This window comes from Ovis canadensis, chromosome 2, assembly GCF_042477335.2.
Source record: "Ovis canadensis isolate MfBH-ARS-UI-01 breed Bighorn chromosome 2, ARS-UI_OviCan_v2, whole genome shotgun sequence".
Classification (NCBI taxonomy): domain Eukaryota; kingdom Metazoa; phylum Chordata; class Mammalia; order Artiodactyla; family Bovidae; genus Ovis; species Ovis canadensis.
The window spans coordinates 149,063,415-149,085,106 of record NC_091246.1 but is presented as its reverse complement, the minus strand read 5'-3'; the positions used below and the strand labels follow the sequence as shown (position 1 = coordinate 149,085,106).

General features: G+C 39.8%; 1 protein-coding gene across 1 annotated transcript in view; it reads right to left on the bottom strand.

Annotated features, from left to right (window-relative positions):
* Nucleotides 1-7,552: 7,552 nt before the first annotated feature.
* Nucleotides 7,553-21,692, bottom strand: part of TTC21B (tetratricopeptide repeat domain 21B) — a 94,780-nt gene continuing 80,640 nt past the window's right edge. Inside the window, exons 26-29 of the mRNA XM_069574303.1 lie at nucleotides 17,760-17,984; nucleotides 13,938-14,058; nucleotides 9,520-9,587; nucleotides 7,553-8,105 (exon numbers count right to left, since the gene is read on the bottom strand). Coding sequence (XP_069430404.1) covers nucleotides 8,028-8,105; nucleotides 9,520-9,587; nucleotides 13,938-14,058; nucleotides 17,760-17,984 — 492 coding nt within the window. The 3' untranslated portion in view covers nucleotides 7,553-8,027. The remainder of the gene's footprint in view (nucleotides 8,106-9,519; nucleotides 9,588-13,937; nucleotides 14,059-17,759; nucleotides 17,985-21,692) is intronic.

Here is a 21,692-nt window from a genome sequence, read left to right as displayed (position 1 = left end):
GTGAATATAAGATCAAGCAGGAATCATACTAATCTAGGGGAAATTTTTGAAGGAGCAGAATATTTGTATGATCTGAAAATGTCTCCTCAAAAATTGGTTATTAGTTGCAAGGGAAAAAACAACTATATAGTACAAAAATGTGACTTGTGGAATCAAAATTAATGTCACCCAGTGAGAGCAGATGGACATGTATGTCTCCAGATGTGACACCTTGAGAGCATCACTTCATTTATACAATATTATGGCCAGAAATGCTCAATTCAGATTCAGGGAAATGCTCAATTCAGATTCAGGGAAATATCAGACACACACAAAACACAGGAACACTCATATTTAAAAGGGGGGGGGGCGGTCAGAGAACTGTATTTTCAAAAATGGCTGTTTTATAAAAGGCAGAAGGTGGCTGTGGAAATGCTCTGGATTAAACAAGACTAAAGACATGACATATAATAACCAATCCCAGAATGTAACTCACCTGGAGGGAAAAGATGCTGTAAGGGATTATTACTGGCTCAGCTGGCAGTAAAGAGTGGCAGATTAAAAGTTTTATATTTATCTTGAACTAACTGATGTTCATAACTGTACTGTGATTATATTGGAGAATATCCTTATTCTCAGGAAATACACAGTGATGTACCTAGGAGTACAGAGGCATGTATGATGTATGCAACTTACTCTCAAAATGTTCAGAAAAAAAAAATTTATGCATAGACGTGTACATGTGCATGTGCAGACATAGGCATAAAATTTGTATACACACAGAAATGACACAAATGAAGCAAATGAGGTAAAATATTAACAATATTTTAGTGTCTGGATAAATGGCATGTGGCTGCTCTTTGTACTTTTCTTATTCATGGAACTTCTTTAAGTTTGAAATGATTTCCAAATGAAAAGTCTAAAAAAAATCAAATTTTCTTTCTTTCTGCAGAAAAAACCCGATTTTTACTGGAACTAAAATAATGAATATTTACATTTTAAGAAATCTATGGCAACAGCAGTAACTTAATGCAAAAAGTTATTACACTTAAGCGACAGTAAAGTCACTTGTTTAGCACAGAGAAGTGACATTAGGATCTAGACACATCTCATTGGTCCCATTTCTTCCCCTAGCATCTATGTAGTCAGTGTTCCATCACTTTAACTTTGCTCTTGGGTGCTCTCAATATTCTGGACTTTTCCCAATCCCTGTATCCCCCTCCAACCATCCTTTGCAGCGTGTGACTTAAGTTAATGTGAAAAATTTGCCAATAGTTTTTCAAGGAAGTATATGTCAAGAGAGTTTTCATTCATTGACTAGAGTAACTTCAAGTATTTAACTTAAACTGCTTAAAAAGAACATTTATGTAACTGCTTAGCATTTTAGCACATTTTTTTCCTCCAGTGTTAAGCTTAGTGTATTTTTCAAAAAAGTTTGGTCTCTATCTGTGAAATAGGACCTATTACCCATTATAAGTGAGGACACTACTGCATACTTCTCAGCCCTGCTCTCAGTGTTTCAAGTGTCTTTTTTTGGGGGGGTGAGGGAAGCTTCTTACATCATTTACCAATAAAAAATAAAACTAGCCTGGCTTTGGAGCAAACAAATAGTAATTACTTTCTCAAAATATACTTGTTTCTTTAGAAACAGAGTTTCTTTTACATGGCCAAAAGAATTTTGTTTGAAGATAAAAATAACATACACACTATTTGAAAACAGCCTGGTTTAAAGACTGCCATAGAGTCTAAGGTTATACCACTCGGAAGGAAGACATTTAGAACCTGCTCATTACTCAGCTTTCCTCATTTATGGGATCAAATTGCTTTTATGGGCAGCATGCCAGATTCATTTATGTGCACTGCAAGGCAGATTGTAGAGTCAAGCATTTCTCTGGAAAACATCTGGTTCTTACGAGTATTAAAAGGTGGGTAACACTTTTTTTGCTCATAACTATGATTTACGATGTTACAGTAACCCCCCTCTAATCTGGCAGGCAAACTCCCAGCAACCACAAACAGGAACCTGGAAGTAAGTGAAAAATACTTCAGAGCCCAAGGGAAACAGAGGCCCCCAAATTCCATGCATAGGAAGGAATGGTACTGCCTCTAGGTCAAAGTCCATTTTAATTATTATACAACTGATGGAGCCAATTAGCATAAGGGCTCCTGGACCACCTTTATATATAATAACTCTTTCTACAGTGATTTTGTTCCTTTACTCCCTTTACTCCCTTTACAAAAATCACACATCCCTCTAAACTCTAATTCTTCTAAACCACCCCCTGGGCCCCTTTTCCGACTCAGGCTTCCTCCTCTTCTCTTATACTTTCAGTATCTACTTTCTCCCATAAGTATTCCAAGATACTCTAGTATAATAGCTCCTGTCTTAAAAAACAGAAAATAAAAATCTTTGCATAAACTTCTGTAGCCACCACTCTATTGCTCCCTTACCCTCAGCCATACAGCCACTTTTCTCTCCTGTCTGTAGTTCCTCCCCTTCCATACTTTGTTCAAATTAGGAAGGGGTTCTCTTCCTGCAAGGGCTGCGGTTGGAGGTGTGTGACCCAGAGTGTTAGCTTCTGCTCTGCTCCCCGGTCAGTTGGGTCACCCTGCCCAGGTCTCACACCACACAACCATTGTGGCCGTGTGATTTCGTTTATTTCCTCTGGCTTCACACTAATTATGTTTGGTAGGATCATCATTAAAACTGTTACTAGAGTCATGGGAAGTGCAGAAAGTGGGTTTTGCTGTCTTGTCTCTTTTTACTATTTAGTTTTGGCTGTGCTGGGTCTTCGTTGCTGCATGGACTTCTCTCGAGTTGTGGCAAGTGGGGACTGCTTTCTAGTTGCAGTGTGCAGGCTTCTCATGGCAGTGGGTTCTCGTTGCCGAGCACAGGTTCTAGGCACACAGACTTCAGCCACTGTGGCACGTGGTCTCAGCAGTTGCAGCTCCTGGGCTCTAGAGCACAGACTCAGTAGTTGTAGGGCACAGGCTTTGTTGCTCCAAGGCATGTGGAATCTTCCTGGATTAGGAATCGAACCTGTGTCTCCTGCCTTGGCAGGCAGATTCTTTACCACTGAGCCACCAGGGAAGCCCTCTCATTTATTTTCCCCTGTGGTTGCAGGAGTGTGCTCTTCACTCATTTTGATGGGGTACTCACATCTCCCTTAGTAACTCCTGGGCTCTCCTGTTATCAGCGCTGCTATCAGCACTCTCCTATTTCCATTTTCTAGCAGAGTATTTTTCTAACTTCTTGAATCTTCTTTGAAACTGAAATAAGCCAGATTACGTTTTGTTCAAACCATTAGTAGTAAAGTGTGGGTGTTAAGAGCTGAAAGAATGTCGGTGTCAGCTTTTGTTTAGTTTTTTTCTTTGAGAAAGCTATCCTTTTTTTAAAGGAAAAAAAAAATCCTTTTTGGCAGGGGGTATGTTCATTGCTTCCCTGGTAGCTCATAGGTTAAAGCGTCTGCCTGCAATGTGGGAGATCTGGGTTCGATCCCTGGGTTGGGAAGATCCACTGGAGAAGGCAATGGCACCCCACTCCAGTATTCTTGCCTGGAGAATCCCATGGATGGAGGAGCCTGGTGGGCTACAGTCCACGGGGTTGCAAAGAGTCGGACACGACTGAGCGACTTCATTTTCACTTTCATGTGTTCATTGCAGTTAACTTCAAAAATGGCACATTTCCCATCACTATTTCATCACGCAGATAGAACTACCATTAAAAACTGCATTAGTTTCATTAGTTGTGTGTTGTCTATGTGTATACATATGTATCTATGTATACATCTATTTGGGCTTCCCTGGTAGCTCAGCTGGTAAAGAATCTGCCTGCAATACAGGAAACCCTGGTTTGATTCCTGGGTCGGGAAGATTCTCTAGAGAAGGGAACGGCCACCCACCCCGGTATTCTGCAGACTACTGGAGAATTCCAGTGCATGGAGTTGCAGAGAGCTGGGCATGACTGAGTGACTTTCACTTCACCATACATCTACTTATTATTATTAAGCTAATTTTATATGAAGTCATGTTTCCTGAATTTTCACTTATTATTTGTAAGATACCCAGCAGTTAAAAATCTTTGAAAAAAGTTTTAAAACATGAATAGTTAAAAAAAAAAGAAAATCTTTGAAAATGGCTTTTGATGACCACATTATCAGGTAAACTAATATATTCAACCACTTCAACTATGTTGAATGTTTTGACGATAATCATAAAACCTAAACATTTTGCTTTTATCAGTTTTTAAACCAAAAAACCTTGAGAAAATTTCTGTCTCTTATGATGTATGTCTCTAAGTGAGATTTCTTGGTCAAAAGGATGAAACCTTAATTCATGGTGCCAAATTGCCCTTCAGAAAGGGTGCATGACACTTCTACCAACAGAGGATGAATGTGCTGTTCTTCTTGCACTGTTGCCAATCTTTCACTAAAAACAAACAAAAAAAAATAGCATTTTCTACTTTATCAGCACTAGCACAGGTTACATGATCCTGTTAAAAGGCTCTTCAGTTATCACCAGACCCAAACTAGGAGGTTTCCTCTCAGTTTTAACTGGTCTTTTGGTTTCCATAGTGATTCTATTATCTGCTGCTAAGCTGCTGCCAAGTCGCTTCAGTCCTGTCTGACTCTGTGCGACCCCATAGACGGGGGCCCACTGTGTCTGGGATTCTCCAGGCAAGAACACTGGAGTGGGTTGCCATTTCCTTCTCCAATGCATGAAAGTGAAAAGTGAAAGTGAAGTTGCTCAGTTGTGCCTGACTCTTAGCGACCCCATGGACTGCAGCCTACCAGGCTCCTCTGTCCATGGGATTTTCCAGGCAGGAGTACTGGAGTGGGGTGCCATTGCCTTCTCTGTTCTATCATCTACCCTAGTGCAAAGTTTAACCTAGCTTCCTCAGCTGTCCATGCATAAAACCCTTCTTTCCAGAATTGCTCTAGGTTCTTGCCTTCTGGAAAAGAAAGCTATTTCCTTCTGGGATCCAGTTCTTCATACTAGTTGACCTGAGGTCAAAGGACATTGAACTTACAACTGCTTCCTTATTATGAGGGTGGTGGCACTCAAACCCCAGATTCACACAAAATTCTTTCATTCATGCTGCGTCCTTGTCCATCTTACGCATGGACCCTAAACTCTCATTGAACATGCTATGGGAACTGATTCCTTCAAGCAGCAATTCCGTTCGAGTCCCAGCTTTCCTGGATGTGTGATCGCGGGCATGTGCACAAGAAAAACATCAGAGGTTAGCAAGTGCTAAATAGAGGGTTTAAATACGGTGGTGGAGTACAGACTGACATGGTGGCTACTTTATAGAGTGTCGGTGGACACGGACAGGGCCTCTGAGCAGGTGATTAATAAACTGATAACTGAGTGAGAGAGGAAGCCTAGAGAGGGAGGCTTGGAGACAGTGAGTTGGGGATGAGGGAGAGGAGAGCAGGGAGAGAATTCCAGTAGAGGAGGGAGGGGTAAGTCTGTTCAAGAATTAGATGAAGTGAGATTTATACATGTGGAGTGCAACATAATTTCCAGTTGGGGTTGGAAGAGAGAGAGAGGAGGCCAGAAGGGAAGGGGAGGCCACGCAGGAGAATTCCTGGCTCCTGAGGGCCTGTGCTTCCGAGGGCCTGACAGCTCCTGTCAGTTTCACCTTTGTCCTTGTTGTCTCTTTCCTCCTGTGAAGGGTCTTCTCAGTTGCAACTACTACTTGACCCTGTTCAGTTTATAATAATAGAGCTGCTTATAGGTTTTATGTAAGCTCTCTCATTTAATTCTTAACAACAACCTGAGGAAGGTTATTATCCTGATATGCTTTTTTATGGATGAGAAAACCGAGGCTCCGAGAGCCTATGTAACTCGAGAAAGGTGAGTCATCTAGTAAGGAGCAGAGTCGAGCGTTAAACCCAGGACAGTCTGACTTCAGGTCCATACTCCTCGCCACTGCACTATGCTGCTCCTCGCTCAGGCTTCTCTTTAGCAGTTTCCACATCTGTAAGAACGTTCATTCCACTGAGGTCTTGATCCTCATTACCTAGCCATCTCTGTGATAGAACACTCAGTTTCATCTGCTAGCCAGATGCAGATATGAGAATGTTTCTTACAGACACAGTCTCTCTTAGTTATGGAAAGCATCTCAATTTACGAAAGGCTGGTGCGAAATCCAGGTTCTGACAAATTTTCTGTGAGCCTGGGCAAATTTTAGATTGAGCTTCATCTCATTATCTGAAAAATATTATTTCTCTAGAGAGTTTATTGAGAAATAAAAGACATACTTTAAAGAAAGTTCCTAGGATAGTATCTAACAAATGGCAGAATAAGTGGCTGCTTAAGAAACAAAAACAAACTCCTCATTTTATAGATAGGAAAACAGATTTGGAAATGTCTTGCTGGGAGAACAGATGTTCTGCTTTCTCCATCCAATTTCCATGTTTCTAGCATTCCACAATGCAGGCTCACTGGAACTGCTAAGGGTATTCTGTTGTATTATGTCCTTAACAATGTCCATTCAGGTTGAAAGTTTTTTCCCCCTAAATTACAGAGAAAGATAATGTGTCACAGTGCCAGATTTGTAAAAGAGAGATGATGATATCTGTATCATAGGACTGTGAGGACAAAATGTAATAAGAGCTGGAAGTGTTTCAACAGACATGAAACATTTCATAAATTCTCTAATTGTGAAACATTTCCATGAAACACCATAACTAAACATGATTAGAAATCTCAGAATACATAATTGGGATTATAAGGACTCTGGAAAATTAGAGAAGTGATTTGAAATAAGAATGTAACTCAAAAGAGATAAACATGAAGTACTTTAGGAAAAGGAAGAGACTTTCAAAAACTGTTTATTGAAAATGCAGTTAAAATGGAAGACTGTGTTTACTGTATTTTTAAAACCAACTGAAAAAAAGATGTAGATACACTGAAAATGATGCTAAGAATTGAGTTTATGAAGATCAGGTTTATGCTGTGCTCAGATGCTCAGTTGTGTGACCCTACTGGACTGTAGCCCACCAGGTTCCTTTGTCCTTAGGCTTGTCTAGGCTAGAATACCGGAGTGGGCTGCCATTCCCTTGTCCAGGGTTATCTTCCCGACCCGGAGATCGAGCCCGCATCTCTTGAGTCTCCTGCATTGTCAGGCAGGTTCTTTACCACTAGTGCCAGCTGGGAAAGTTAAGTTCAATTCAGTGTAAAGAGTAAGTGACTCTCCCAGGCTGGGGGCAGGAATGCTAGGGATAGTGGGGTATGTGGTTGCTTTTTACATGGCGTGCTTCGTGAGTCCCTGCTGACTGAAAATATTCTCGACCAGGTGCCACAGTGTCTAAAGTTACACTGAAAGACCTTGTCTTTGGGCTAAGGTTAAATATTGTTATAAAGGTCCACCTATTTAATTTCAGGTACTGGTTATTTCTTAAAGGAACCTCACTGGCATTAAAAGCAGGAAGAATCAATTCAACAAAGAAGAGAAACTCACAAACACTCTTTATACTTTTCCAAAAGATTCTTCTAAGAAAGTCAGTTTCTGTAATACTATGCGTTAACATGGGTAGTTTACCCTGAATTTGCAAAACTCACCATGTTTTTTGAGTTAATAAATTTCACAAAATGTTTATTAAAAATGTTTTCTTTTTTATAAATATTTTCATGGAAACTTACTCAAACCTTTGAAATAACAGAGAATATCACAAAAATGTTTAACAGAGACCAATAGTATTTTAAACATATTTCCTGAAAGAAACAATATCCCTTAGAAAAGATATAGGGTACTTACCTATCTGGATTTTAACAAAATAATCTTTATAGAAATGGGTTATAATCTTTACCACAGAAACACCAAATCTGCACCTAATCAGGAGAGATACTTAAATAAACCAGCTCTCATTCACTTTCTCCATCGGAAGACATCCACTTAACACAGTGTTTCTCTTTATATGCAACAGCAGCCTCTGCTGGAGAAAGTATGCTTTCTAATACAAAGTATTAGCTTAAACCTATTTGGTACTGGAAGAACTCAGATTCTTTCCATTTCTTGCTTTGAAAAGTTAAAATAATTTTCAAGGTCTTAAAGATGTGCGAGCCTTATCAAGTATATCCTTTCTGATTTTGGGGTAAGTTGGATGTGCTTCAAGAACCTGCAAACACAAACAAAATAAAACAAAAACTTAACTTAAAATTCGTTATCAAGAACTGGGGAGCCACAAAACTTACTAGCAATGGCATTACAGTTGGGATTACATTATAATAATATTGCAAATACAACAACGCTTTTTAAAGGTGACATCTGAGATGTGACATGATACATGATACTTATTTCTATTAGCAGTAATTAGGTGAAAATGGTAAAAATGTACCACTACATGTGGAAAATACAACAAATATAATTATTTCCTTAAATAGATCAGTTATACAAAACAATTATGATCAATGATTTAAGATACTTTTAAAAATTTAGCTATTTATGCATGATATTTAACAAATCTTTAGAGATATTTTTACCCAAGAGTACACATCAGATTTACCTGGAGTGATTTTGAAACATACAAATTTCCAGGTCTACTGAGATGAAGAGTAGAGTGATAGTCATAAAGAAAGAAAAATCAAAACTCCACAAATTACTCTAATATATAACCTTAGCCTTAATGTGAAATGTTGCCTTACATAGAGACTCAGTAATCAATAGCAATCACTGGAGTCGAGTATTCACTATAATGATGCTGACACAGTTATCTGGGATAAGGTACACTACATAATTCTCTGCTAAGGTGCTTTTCTTGGAGCTCCCAACAATATTTAGTACAATGCCTTGTATGAAATATCAATGGGACAATGTATATATAAAGAAATTGCAAATTCTGAAACTGCAACTCAAAAATTTGTCATTTAGCAAGGGATCATTTAGTCAGAAATCAGTCGCTCAATCATGTCTGCTGCTTTGCAACCCCATGGACTACAGCCTGCCAGGTTTCTCTGTCCATAGAATTGTCCAAGCAATAAAATTGGAGTGGGTAATCATTCCCTTCTCCAGCGGATCTTCCCAACTCAGGGATCGAACTCCGGTCTCCTGCATTGCAGGCAGAGTCTTTACTGTCTGAGCCATCAGGGAAGTCCAGAAATCTATTACAGAAGTGTAACTGAATGACTTTTAAATGACAGAAACACCTCTTTAATTTATAAATCTGATTCCTCTAATAACCAGACTTGGACACAAATATCAGAACTTCTATTCAGAACAATGACCTGGAGAATCTATAATACTCTTCAGATATTTTCTGACTTAAGGATTAAATTTGTTTAACATGCTTCTTGTTTAGCTTCCTTCTTTAAATTGGCAAACCTTATTTGAGTCCTAGTTAAAAACATGTTTTTGATTTAAGTAAACTTTATTTTCTAAACTTTGAAAACCGGTAATTTCTTCCAGATGTATCTGAGGAGGCACTGAACCAAAATAGTACATCCTCTATCTCTATTCATGTACAACTTGATATTAAACAAAAGTAGGAAATAGCACATCTGAAAAATTTTAAGAAATATAAATTTAAGTGTTACCTGGTGACATACGTCAATTGCATCCACGTATCTTTTTGCTTTTAAGTAATTAAATGCCAGTTTGTATCCTGTAAAGACAAAACCCCCAGCAATGATATAGTATTATTTATTTATAGAGCACACTGTTAGTAATACCTTTCTTGGCTTCCTCCTTTGTTTGTTTATGCTAGTCTTAGAGAACTCTTAGTGGAGGGTGATGACTGTACCATGATAGGAACGGTAAGATAACAGAAGGTGGAGTGATCCAAAAGGAGAACAGGTATCAAAGAAAACAGAATTGGAACAGGGACCACCGTTGGGCTAGAAGATGGCCGGCCATCCCACAGATAGGGTTTTGCAACTTACAGAAAAGTCCCATTTGTTTCAGATTACAGTAAAAACTGATCATAGAGCAGTAATAGCTGATAACACAGCTATCCCTTTACACAGTACTGATGTACTTAACACATCAGGCAAACTGGTTCCTGAGATTTACATTCTGTTAGGAAAGAACGAACGGTATTTAAGTCATTATGGAAGTACGTGAATGATTTCAAAACTGAAACAAATGCTATGAAATAAAGGCACAGGCCAAGAGCACTGTAACGAAATCTGGGGTGGGTGTCAGGTAATGTGTGAAACCTGAAGGAAGAGGCATAATGTCGGCCAAGCGGGTGGGAAGAAAGAATTCTGTTCGGCAAAGAGAACTGCACGGGGAGAGGCCAATGGTGGAGGGAGACCCAGCAGGCAAAGGGAGCTGGAGGGCAGGGGGCAGAGGGGGGTGCAGCGGTGGGGGGAGGGGCAGAGGGCGGCGCAGCAGGGGGGCAGAGGGCGGCGCAGCAGGGGGGGGCAGAGGGCGGCGCAGCGGGATGGGGGGGCAGAGGGCCACACAGCAGGGGGGCGCAGAGGGCGGCACAGCGGGGGTGGGGCAGAGGGCGGCGCAGCGGGGTAGGCAGAGGGCGGCACAGCAGTGGGGGGGGCAGAGGGCGGCGCAGCAGGGGGGCAGAGGGCGGCGCAGCAGGGGGGCAGAGGGCGGCGCAGCAGGGGGGCAGAGGGCGGTACAGCGGTGGGGGGACAGAGGGCGGCACAGCAGGGAGGGGCAGAGGGCGGCACAGCAGGGGGGGGCAGAGGGCGGTACAGCGGTGGGGGGGCAGAGGGCGGTACAGCGGTGGGGGGGGGGCAGAGGGCGGCGCAGCGGGGGGGGGCAGAGAGCGGCACAGCAGTGGGGGGCAGAGGGTGGCGCAGCAGTGGGGGGCAGAGGGCGGCGCAGCGGGGGGGCAGAGGGCGGCGGCAGCAGGGGGTGAGTCAGAAGGCAGACAGTTAGTCATTGGACGGCCACGTCAGCCACATGTGATGGCAAAATGGCACACTGCAAGGATTATTTATTTAAAATTTTTAGTTACTATTTTTGGCTGTACTGGGTCTTACTGTGCACGTGCTTTCTCTAGTAATGGCAATGAGAGGGCTTTCTCCAGGTGTGATGAGCAGGAGCTACTCTTTCAGTGCGGTGTGCGGGCTTCTCCCTGCGGTGGTTTCTCTTGTTGTGGAGTACAGGTTCTAGGTGCGCAGGCTCAGAGGTTGTGGCGCATGGCCCCAGAGCATGTGGAATATCCCCAGACCAGGGATTGAACCTATGTGCCCTGCATTGGCAGGCAGATTCTTAAACAGTTGGACCACCATGGAAGTCCAAATACTGACATTTTTGAAGAAAGTTTTAATACATTCTTAAATAACTGTTGTTCTATAATAAGAATGCTAATTTCATCTCCTTAGTTCCTTTAGTAGTAAGCAAACTAAGGAGATGAAAAAGTAGATTCAATAAATAAAATATAACACAATGTAAAATAATATGCAACTAATAATATATTTTGCTTTACCACTTAAAAATATGAAAAGGAAATTTGAATGCTGCTCTTGGACTTTAATCAAAGGACCCTTGAAGAAAATTTTTAGAATTTCAAAACAATGTTTTAAAAGAATTATTGGCTTAATGCAATCATGGTAGGAAGAAGGAAGGAATAGAAATTATCTAAAATTCACAGTATTCAATTCACACACACAGACACAATTAGAAATGTCCAAGATGGAAACAGTATCAGAGAGGTAAACTTGATATCATTAGAAAGGAATTATAAAACAGAATAATAAATAGTTTGTGACATTTAAAAAGGACAACAAAGATGTCATGCCAAATATGGAAACTAGAGCCCAAAAAACCTGGACATAACTTTTGGTTTCCGGCTTCCTGACTAGGAAGACGTTTGAGACCTTAGGCAAGTTACCGTTGGCTGTCAATTTCAAGTTTCTGCATCCAAAAATGGGGACAGTAACCCTGCTATCTCTTATTGTAAATTTAAAGATCAAATGAAACACTTGCGAAATGCTTTAAAAGAATTTCAGAGTACCACACAAATACTAATTTTTTTCAACTGTGTAAACACTAAATTAGAAGCACAAAGTTGTCATATTGAAACAAACTTGATAGATCATTTCCTTCAAAAAAAAACTTTAGAGAAGAAATGAAGAGCTACACACGGCAAAGAACATGGGCACCGCAGTTTCATTACACCTGTCAGGCTCCTAAGAATTCAACCCTTTGTGTAATCAGGAAAAAAAAAAAAAAGGGGGGGAGAAAGCCTGAGCTCGTGAAAGCAAGAAAACAAAACACACACAGTGTGAACAGCCCAGCGACTGCCACATAACCTGGGAAGGACTGTGGCGAGAGAAGCACGACTCTCAGCTCTGGCGTCTGTCACAGCGACAGTGCTCAAGCTTGAACTCTATGAAAAGAACACAACTATGACTTAGGGTTTCCTGACAAATGAAAAAAATGCATCATGAACTTGGCCAGAAAGGCTGGGAGTACTGGATGCAAGGATAATCTTCAAAAAAGAAACTGTAAGAATTAACTGAGAGCCTCAGAGAAGTGTCTTTAAAGAGAGGCCAGAGGAGCTAATAAAGTCACCTATAAAGTTCAAAGAATACAATGAAAGAACGAGTGACCTGGAATCTATTTGCTGGTCTTTGAAGGAACAGAATATTTAACTAAACTTCTAATTGCATTCCTTCTGGGGAATAAAGCATCAGAATTACATATATTTTAAAGATTTTAAGGAATTTTCATATTATAAGCTGACTTTATTTGTAACATGAACAAAACCCGAGAAGGAAAAATACTATCTTCAAATTAGTTTCTGTGCTCTGAGCAAGTCTAGTAAAGTAACAGACCTGAGAAAAAGTAGGGGAACTCCTGAACTGACAACAGTAAGTTTAAAGATGACCTATCTGACTGTAGATTAAATATGAGTCATTATCCTGACACCAATGCTAAAAAGACAAGATGTCATCTTGAGTTGAATTATCAACCACTGAATGCCTCATAAAAAAAAAAAGCTTCATTATGCATACAATTTGTTCTTAAATCACACTTAACAATTTTTTCATTTCTAGTGAAACAGATCAGGAGGGACATGGACAAATACGGCCTTTTCCAAACGTATTTGGCCATGAAATCTAATCTCTTCATGGTCAACTCTTTTTTCTAAAGAAGTAACTATCAGTATCTCACCCAGTATTCCAAAGCAAGTTTGGGAAATACTATTTGAGAGTTTCCAGGAGACAGCAAGGAGGGTGAAAGACTTGAAAGCAAGTCTTGGGAAGAATGAAGAAGCGCCTGAGAACAGTCTGGAGAGAAACTGAGGAGAGACGTGACAGAGTTTGCAGTTTGAGGGCCACTATGTGTAAGTGGGGGAGAACTCTGTGGGTTGCTCCAGAGAACAGACAGGGCAGTGTCAATGAAGCTGATTCCAGCTCAACACAAAGAGAAGCCTGAGGGGAGCTCCCTCACAACATGGCTGTCAGTGGTCACTAAGAATATTCCAGGTGCCGCCCATCTGTTAGGGACCTTGGCGACTAGCCTTCCTCAAACCAACAGTCTACCCCTGGGACAGGATGATGTTTCCAGATGCTCAGGGCAAAAAAAAAAAGTTCCATAGTCAACTTATCGTGGGAAACATGTTCTCTACGTGATATCCACCACAATGCATATTAGGGCTTAGAGTCTTTGAGAAGTTTTGCAGTAAAGCAACCAGCAGAACTTGATTTAATGCAATGTTTTTCTCACTTCTTTCACAATGAACACTTTCTCCCACAGTATTACATTTTTCAATTAGAAGGTGAAGGGAGAAAAAGGGGCAGAATTAGACTAGATGTCCTCTAAGGCAACTGAGGTCGAGTTTGAATCTCAGCAAACTATACCTAGTAAATTAGCAGCTAATAATCTATTAGGAATGTAAAATTTATTTCTCAGGAATGACAAAGGATGTTGGCTGTTAATGTATATTTTGTCCTTAACAAGAAAATCAAATTCATTTAAATGAAGGCTTACACATAAAACCCACATTTCCGGTGAAAACCTACTGTTCAGATGTTAAACTCACCTACTGCTGGGTTTGTCTGGTTGCCATGTTTCCATGCCATCTCATAGTTTAAGGCAGCGTCCATATATGCTTGCTCTTTCTCCATAATGTAGCCCATATATTCATAAGCTTTGCAGCATGACTACAAATAAATACAAGATGTATCAATAGATTAAGCTTGATACCACTAAGATTTTATGGAGTGCTTATGACTATAGAGGTCAATCATATTAACTTATTTAAATGGCCCATAAAACTGTGGTTTTCAATCTTGGCTATGCAATCACATCATCTGTGGGACTTAAAAAGATTCTGATGCCAAGCCCCTATCCCAAATCTACAGAATCAGGATTTTTGGGTGAGAGGGAAGGGCATGTTTTATACATATACTTAACACTTTTTCTTACAAATAATTTTAACAGATATAGAAATGACAGTATAGTGGACCCCATGAATCCATTTCTTTAACAATTAACGCCTAATACTGTCTCACTTCTACCCCATATTTGTCCCTCTGTATTGTCAGATAAAAAATCCTCAGATACTATATCATTGCATTCATAAATATTTTAGTATATCTATTTAAAATAAGGACTTTCTTTAGTCATAACCACAAATTATACCTAAAATATAACAACTCCTTGACATTACCAAATATATAGTCACTATTCAAATTTCAAATAGCCTTAACATAATTTTTTATTTGCTTGTCAGGATGAGGATCTAAATAAGGCCCACACACTATAACTGATTTGAAATGTCCCTAAGCTTCCTTTTGATCTAGAGGTTTCCTCTCTCTCTCTCTCTCTCTCTCCTTGCAATTAAATGTAGGAAAAATATGAATGTTTATCCTAGAGTTTCTCACAGCCCAGATTTAGTTGAGTGCATCCTTGTGGTAGTTATATAATACATTCCTATGTCATTGATATTTCCTGGAAATTGTATTAGATCTAGAGGTTTGGATCTGATTTTGATTTGAGGGAAAGAGATGAAGCTGCTTACTTCATAGATCGCTGCTCTGCCAAGCCACATTGCTCCTCAGGAAAAAGCAAAAATGCACAATGCTGTATACATGTTTTTAGGTATCTTATAATTGCTATTTTTTCCCCAGAATGTTAAGTTAAAAAAATTTGAAAAACAGGAAAGTATATTAAAACTCATATGTTGTTTGTTATTTTAATGTTATTTTTCTATTTACTGTAATTTTACTTTCCTTTAATTCAAGAAGATACACCAATAATATTTCCATGAAAACTATTAACCATTAAAAAATATAAACATGGGATCAGGGTACATACACATTTACCCTTTTGCTTAAGGCTTCAATAGAGCTCAGCATAGCACTGTAAGATCCTGTTTCACATTTTGATACTTTTTTTTTTAATTTAAAAAATATTGCATTAAATATCATTCATCTTGATTACTATGATGCACTGAGTGTTTATGTCCCCCTAAATTTATATGCTGAAATCCTAACATCCAATGTGATGGTATTAGGAAGTGAGGCTTTGGGGAGGGTAATTTGGGTGGAGCCCTCCTGAATGGAATTAGTGCCCTTATAAAAGGGAGCAGAGAGAGAGCTCTCCTACTCTTTTTTTCTGCCCTGTGAAGACACAATGAGAACTCAGCAGTTGGCAACAGGGAAGTGGGCCATCACCAGAACCTAATCATGCTGGCATCCTGATCGAAGACTTCAGCATCTATTAACAAAACTGTGAGAATAAACTTGTGTTGTTTATAAGCCACCCAGTCTCTGATACTTTGTTACAGCAGGATCACTTAAGATAATTACATTAAGTGTCCCTTTAAAGTTTGGACCCAGAGTGAGTGTTTCACTTGTCTCACCCCCAGTCTGACTGTCTGATAGTGTGTTCTTCATTCAGGAGCACATAATGTCTTGTGATGTTATACCCATTCATTAATTCATAATGGTTGGAAAATAGGGACATTCTATCATTCTTTCCTCATTTCTTCATTAGCTGGACAACATCTATAATGAGAAACATCTCCTTTTCCATCATTTCATTTCCCAGCAGTCTTATTCACACAGAAAAGGCAGGAGAGATACTTCTTTCCCTTTACTTGTCAGCTTTAGAAATAACAGTTTATTAGCATATTTCAGTGGTGACCAATTAGGTTTTTCTTTTTTATATCTTTGTAAACTCATGGATTTAAACATATTTGGTGTGTTATTCAATGCAGTCATTATTGATGCCTGAAGTGTCTTAACTTTGGCTAGTGGGAGTGTCCTCAAGTTGGCTCTGGAGTCCCTGAAATGACTCCAATCATCTCTGATAGCTTCCTTGCCATCTGGTATGACAGGATGGTCTAGTTGCATCTTGTACATTTCCTGCCCCAGATCTGGATGCTCTCCATTTTTAAAGTATATAACTCAAAGTTTCTAAGCTCCAGTTCCTGAATCTCATGCTTCCCATATGAACATGCTTAAATAACCATCATATTTAACCTCCAAACCAGCCATCATGTTCAACCATGCAATGTACTGCTGTCTGAGTTCTGGCAAATTGAAATTCTATCTGTATCGAAACCTTAATTCCGTGAAATCTCATTTACAGAGGTCAGTTATTTGGCGCTTAAGATTTTTTAAAGTCTGTTAATAAGTATTGTGGCCAATTAATAAGTATTAAGGCCAATGCAACTTAAATCACATGTACAAACCATAAGTTGATAAATGTCTTAATACTTTCAGTTTTTCAAGTCCCTAAAAGAGTAACTTAATAGTATTAGGTGATCATGACTTCTCTTTAAAAAACAAATAATCCACTTCGAATTCTAACTGGCTCAAAGAGAATAAAACATAGATTTAATGTGATTAAGATTTTGAAGTAACTGATAAGAATCCATAAAGATAAATACCCTTAAGTTTCTAAATTGAGCACAATTATTTCTCAGTAAATAGGAACATTCTTAACTTTAAAAAAGGTCATAAAAAGACATCCTTTTGGGGGCTATTAAACACCAAAATGCACTGTTAGTAAACAGCCTTAAATTCTAAAGACTTCAAGATTTTTAATTTTATACCTCACGATAAGGACATTTTATTAAATCAAATTAAATGCTGAAAAGACTTCCCCCCATAAAATACATTATGCAGAGTGTCTTCTAATAATGTGAAAACAACATGCAGCTGCAGTAAATTCATCAGGAGCATTTAATAGGAGGGACAGACGTCCGCAATTAATGTTCTTCTGCGATTTGCATTTAGTTCTGGGATGAGATGGGTAATCACAGGCAGATGCTTGACATTCCAAAACACTTTTGGTAAGCAGGGCAAACCACAGCTGAAACTTGAAACTGCATACATCTTTATTTTATTTTCAAGGGCAAATAGCTTTTTTTTATTATTAATGCTTATATCCTGATTGTGGTAGAAATAAACATTTAATTTTCCAAAAACACAGAGAAATCCCTAGAAATGGACCAGTACTCTCTAAAGCCCATTACAGAATGTTTATACAACCAAGGCTAACAATCACTCTTTCCTCCTCAGTCTCCTCCCCCGTGGGCTTCCCTGGTAGCTCAGCTGGTAAAATGCCTACAACGCAGGAGACTCTGGTTTGATTCCTGGGTCGGGAAGATCCCCTGGAGAAGGGACAAGCTACCCACTCTAGTATTCTTGGGCTTCCCTGGTGGCTCAGTCAGTAAAGAATCTGCCTGCAACGCAGGAGACTTGGGTTTGATCCCTGGGTTGGGAAGATCCTCTGGAGGGCATGGTATCCCACTCCAGTATTCTTGCCTGGAGATCCCCATGGACAAAGGAGCCTGGACGGCTACAGACCACAGGATCGCAAAGAGTTGAACACAACTAAGCACAGCACCTACCCTGTTATGCCGCAGGCACCGTTTTATCAGTTCCTCGGCCATGTCGTATTTTGCTGACTGAATATAAATATCAGCAAGCAGCAGCCAACTCCTCTCAAAGTCCTCAGCATCAATAGGATTCCAGTTCATTTTCGCAATCCGCTTCAGCTGATTTCGGGCCCGGGGAGTTTGTTTCAAGATCATATGAGCTGTTGCCATTCCCAAAAGTGCTGGAACATGATCCTTCTGTAACAAAACAGACATTCAGACCCCTAGATACAAACATAAAATGGCTCATGTTTCAAAGAGAAACACATGGAAAGTAGCAAGTGCCACATAACATACGGACTGGCCTGTGGATTCTGTCTCTGGCTTCACTTAAATACTGTGATATGGTCATTATTTAGCACATCAACTAACCTCAAGCTACCAGGAAGAACCATCTGGTCAAGGGAATTCAGTAAGAAGGCAAGTGCCATAACCACACAATTCCAGGCAATAAGGACAAGTTGATCTTTAATGGGATTGACTGTTTTGGTTTTGTACAGAAATAGAAAAAAATAAAATTCTACCTCAATGTAGTCCTAATGGTATATTTATCATTCTGGTTCCTTAGTTATTTCACCTGTAAATCAGATAACCAACAGAATGATATACCTGCAAATGATATTCCTTACCTAGACTGACTTCCATTGCTCCTTTTCCTATCCCTTTTCATTTTATTCAAAGGCCTTTTCTTCCAATAAAGTGTGACCAGTGAAATGTTATTAAGGCATGCAATGAATTAATCACTTGGAAATTATATGAAATAAACTCATGCCTTAAAAGATGCCTTTAGATTTGGACTCTGCAGATCCTTAATAGTGACTATAAGATGTTATCTTTTTAAAGACAGAGTTCAGAGTTAGAAAATGTCATTCTGTGAAATCAACAAGCTAATAAAAACTGGTATACAATGGAGAGGGGCTTCCCTGGTGGCTCAGTTGGTGAAGAATCTGCCTGCAGTGCAGGAGACCTGGGTTCAATCCCTGGGTTCAGAAGATCACCTGGAGAAGGAAATGGCAACCCACTCCAGTGCTCTTGCCTGGAGAATCCCAGCACTAGCCATCTATTCAGAAAATTAACATACCAAAGCAATAATGAGTATGTATCTGATAAAGCTAAAGTGCTTCTTAAATTTCAGCAGAGGGATTATGATTTCTTTTGTATGTGTGTCACAAATTTGCCAGTTCTTTTTTTTTCCCTTTAGCTTTTTAAAAAATTTCATTATTATTATTGTTTTTTAACACCAGAAACACTTTGTATTGGGTATAGCCAACTAACAATGTTGTGATAGTTTTAGGTGAACAGGGAAGGGACTTAGCCATATATATACATGTATCCATAGCTCAGCTGCTAAAGAATCCACCTGTAAATGCAGGAGACACCAGTTTAATTCCTGGGTCAGGAAGATCTCCTGGAGAAGGGATAGGCTACTCACTCCAGTATTCTTGGGCTTTTTTGGTGGCTCTGATGGTAAAGAATCTGCCTCCAGTGTGGGAGACCTGGGTTTGATCCCTGGGTTGGGAAGATCCCCTGGAGGAAGGCATGGCAACCTACTCCAATACTCTGGCCTGGAAAATCCCCATGGACAGAGAAGCCCGGCAGGCTTCAGTCCATGGGGTTGCAAAGAGTCAGACACGACTGAGTGATTAAGTACATTCTTCCCCAAACCCCTTTCCCATCCAGGCTGGCACGTAACATTGAGCAGAGTTCCATGTGCTATACAATAGGCTTTTGTTGGTTATCCATTTTAAATATAGCAGAGTGCACATGACCTTCCCAAAGTCCTTAACTATCACTTCCCCCTCCTGCAACCATGAGTTCATTTCTCATCTGAGTGTCTGTTTGGTAAATAAGATCATTTGTATCATTACTGTTTAGATTCCAGATATAATGGATGTCATATGATGTTTCCTCTTTTCTGTCTGATTTACTTAGCACAACAGTCTCTAGGTCCATCCATGTTGTTGTAAGCGGCCTTATTTCACTCTTTTTAATGGCTGAATAATATTCCATTGGATGTATGTACCACATCTTCTTTATTCTTCTCTCGAGGGATATTTAGGTTGTTTCCATGTCCTGGCTATTGTAAACAGTGCTGCAGAGAACACTGGGGTGCATGTATCTTTGGGGGCCATGTTTTTCTCTAGATATATGCGCAGGAATAGGATTGCAGGCTCATACAGTAGCTGTTTTTAGTTTTTTAAGGAACCTCCATACTGTTCTCCACAGTGGGTGTAGCAATTTACATTCCCACCACCAATGCAGGAGGGTTCCCTTCTCTCCACACGCTCTCCAGCATTTGTGAATTTTTTGATGATAGCCATTCTGACCAGTGTGAGGTGATATCTCATTGTAGTTTTGATTTGCATTTCTCTAATAACTAACAATGTTGAACATATTTTCATGTGCCTATTGGCCAACTGTATATACTCTTTAGAGAAATGTTTATTCAAGTCTTTGGCCCATTTTTTGAGTGGGTTGTTTGCTTGATGCTATTAAGTGTCATAAGCTGTTTATAAATTTTGGAGACTAATCTGTCATCAGTCACATCATTTGCAAATATTTTCTCCCAATCTGTGGGCTGTCGTTTCATTTTCTTTATTGTTTCCTTTGTTATGCAAAAGCTTTTGAGTTTAAGTAGTCCCACTTATTTTTTCTTTTACTTCCATTATTCTGGGGGATGGACTGAAAAAGATATTGCTGTGATTTATGTCACAGAGTATTCTGCCTATGTTTTCCCCTAATAGATTTAAAATGTCCAGTCCAACATTTAGGTCTTTAATCCATTTTGACTTATTTTTGTGTATGGAGTTAAGGAATAATGTAATTTCATTTTTTTTTACATGTGGCTGTCCAGTTTTCCTAGCACCGTTTGTGGAAAAGACTGTCTTTCTGACATTGTGTAGTTTTGCCTCCTTTGTTACAGATTAATTAACTACAGGTGCATAGGCTTATTTCTGTTTTTTTTTTGAATGCTGTTCCATTGATCTATACTTCTATTTTTGTGACAGTACCATACTGTTTTGATGACTGTAGCTTTGTATTATAGTCTGAAGTCAGGATGTCTGATTCCTCTAGCTGTTATTCTTTCTTAAGATTGCTTTGAATATTTGGGGTCTTTTGTGTGTCCATACAAAATTTGAGACTTTTTTGCTCTATTTCTGTGAAAAATACTATTGGTAATTTGATGGGGTTTGCATTGACTCTGTTGATTCCCTTGGGTAGCATAGTCATTTTGACAATATTGATTCTTCCAATTCCATGAACATGGTATAACTTTCCATCTGTTTTTTTAATTTATTTCATCAGCATCTTCTAGTTTTTGGAGTACAGGTCTTTTGTCTCCTTCATCATCATCAGTTCAGTTGCTCAGTTGTATCCGACTCTTTGAGACCCCATGTACCGCAGCACGGCAGGACTCCCTGTCTATCACCAACTGCCGGACTCTACCCAAACCCATGTCCATTGAGTTGGTGATGCCATCCAACCATCTCATCCTTTGTCTCCTTCAGTCCAGTTCAGTTCAGTCGCTCAGTTGTGTCAGACTCTCTGCGACCCCATGAATCGAGCACACCAGGCCTCCCTGTCCATCACCATCTACTGGAGTTCACTCAGACTCACGTCCATCGAGTCTGTGATGCCATCCAGCCATCTCATCCCCAGTCGTCCCCTTCTCCTCCTGCCCCCAATCCCTCCCAGCATCACAGTCTTTTCCAATGAGTCAACTCTTCGCATGAGGTGGCCAAAGTACTGGAGCTTCAGCTTTAGCATCATTCCTTCCAAAGAAATCCCAGGGTTGATCTCCTTCAGAATGGACTGGTTGGATCTCCTTGCAGTCCAAGGGACTCTCAAGAGTCTTCTCCAACACCACACTTCAAAAGCATCAATTCTTCAGTGCTCAGCCTTCTT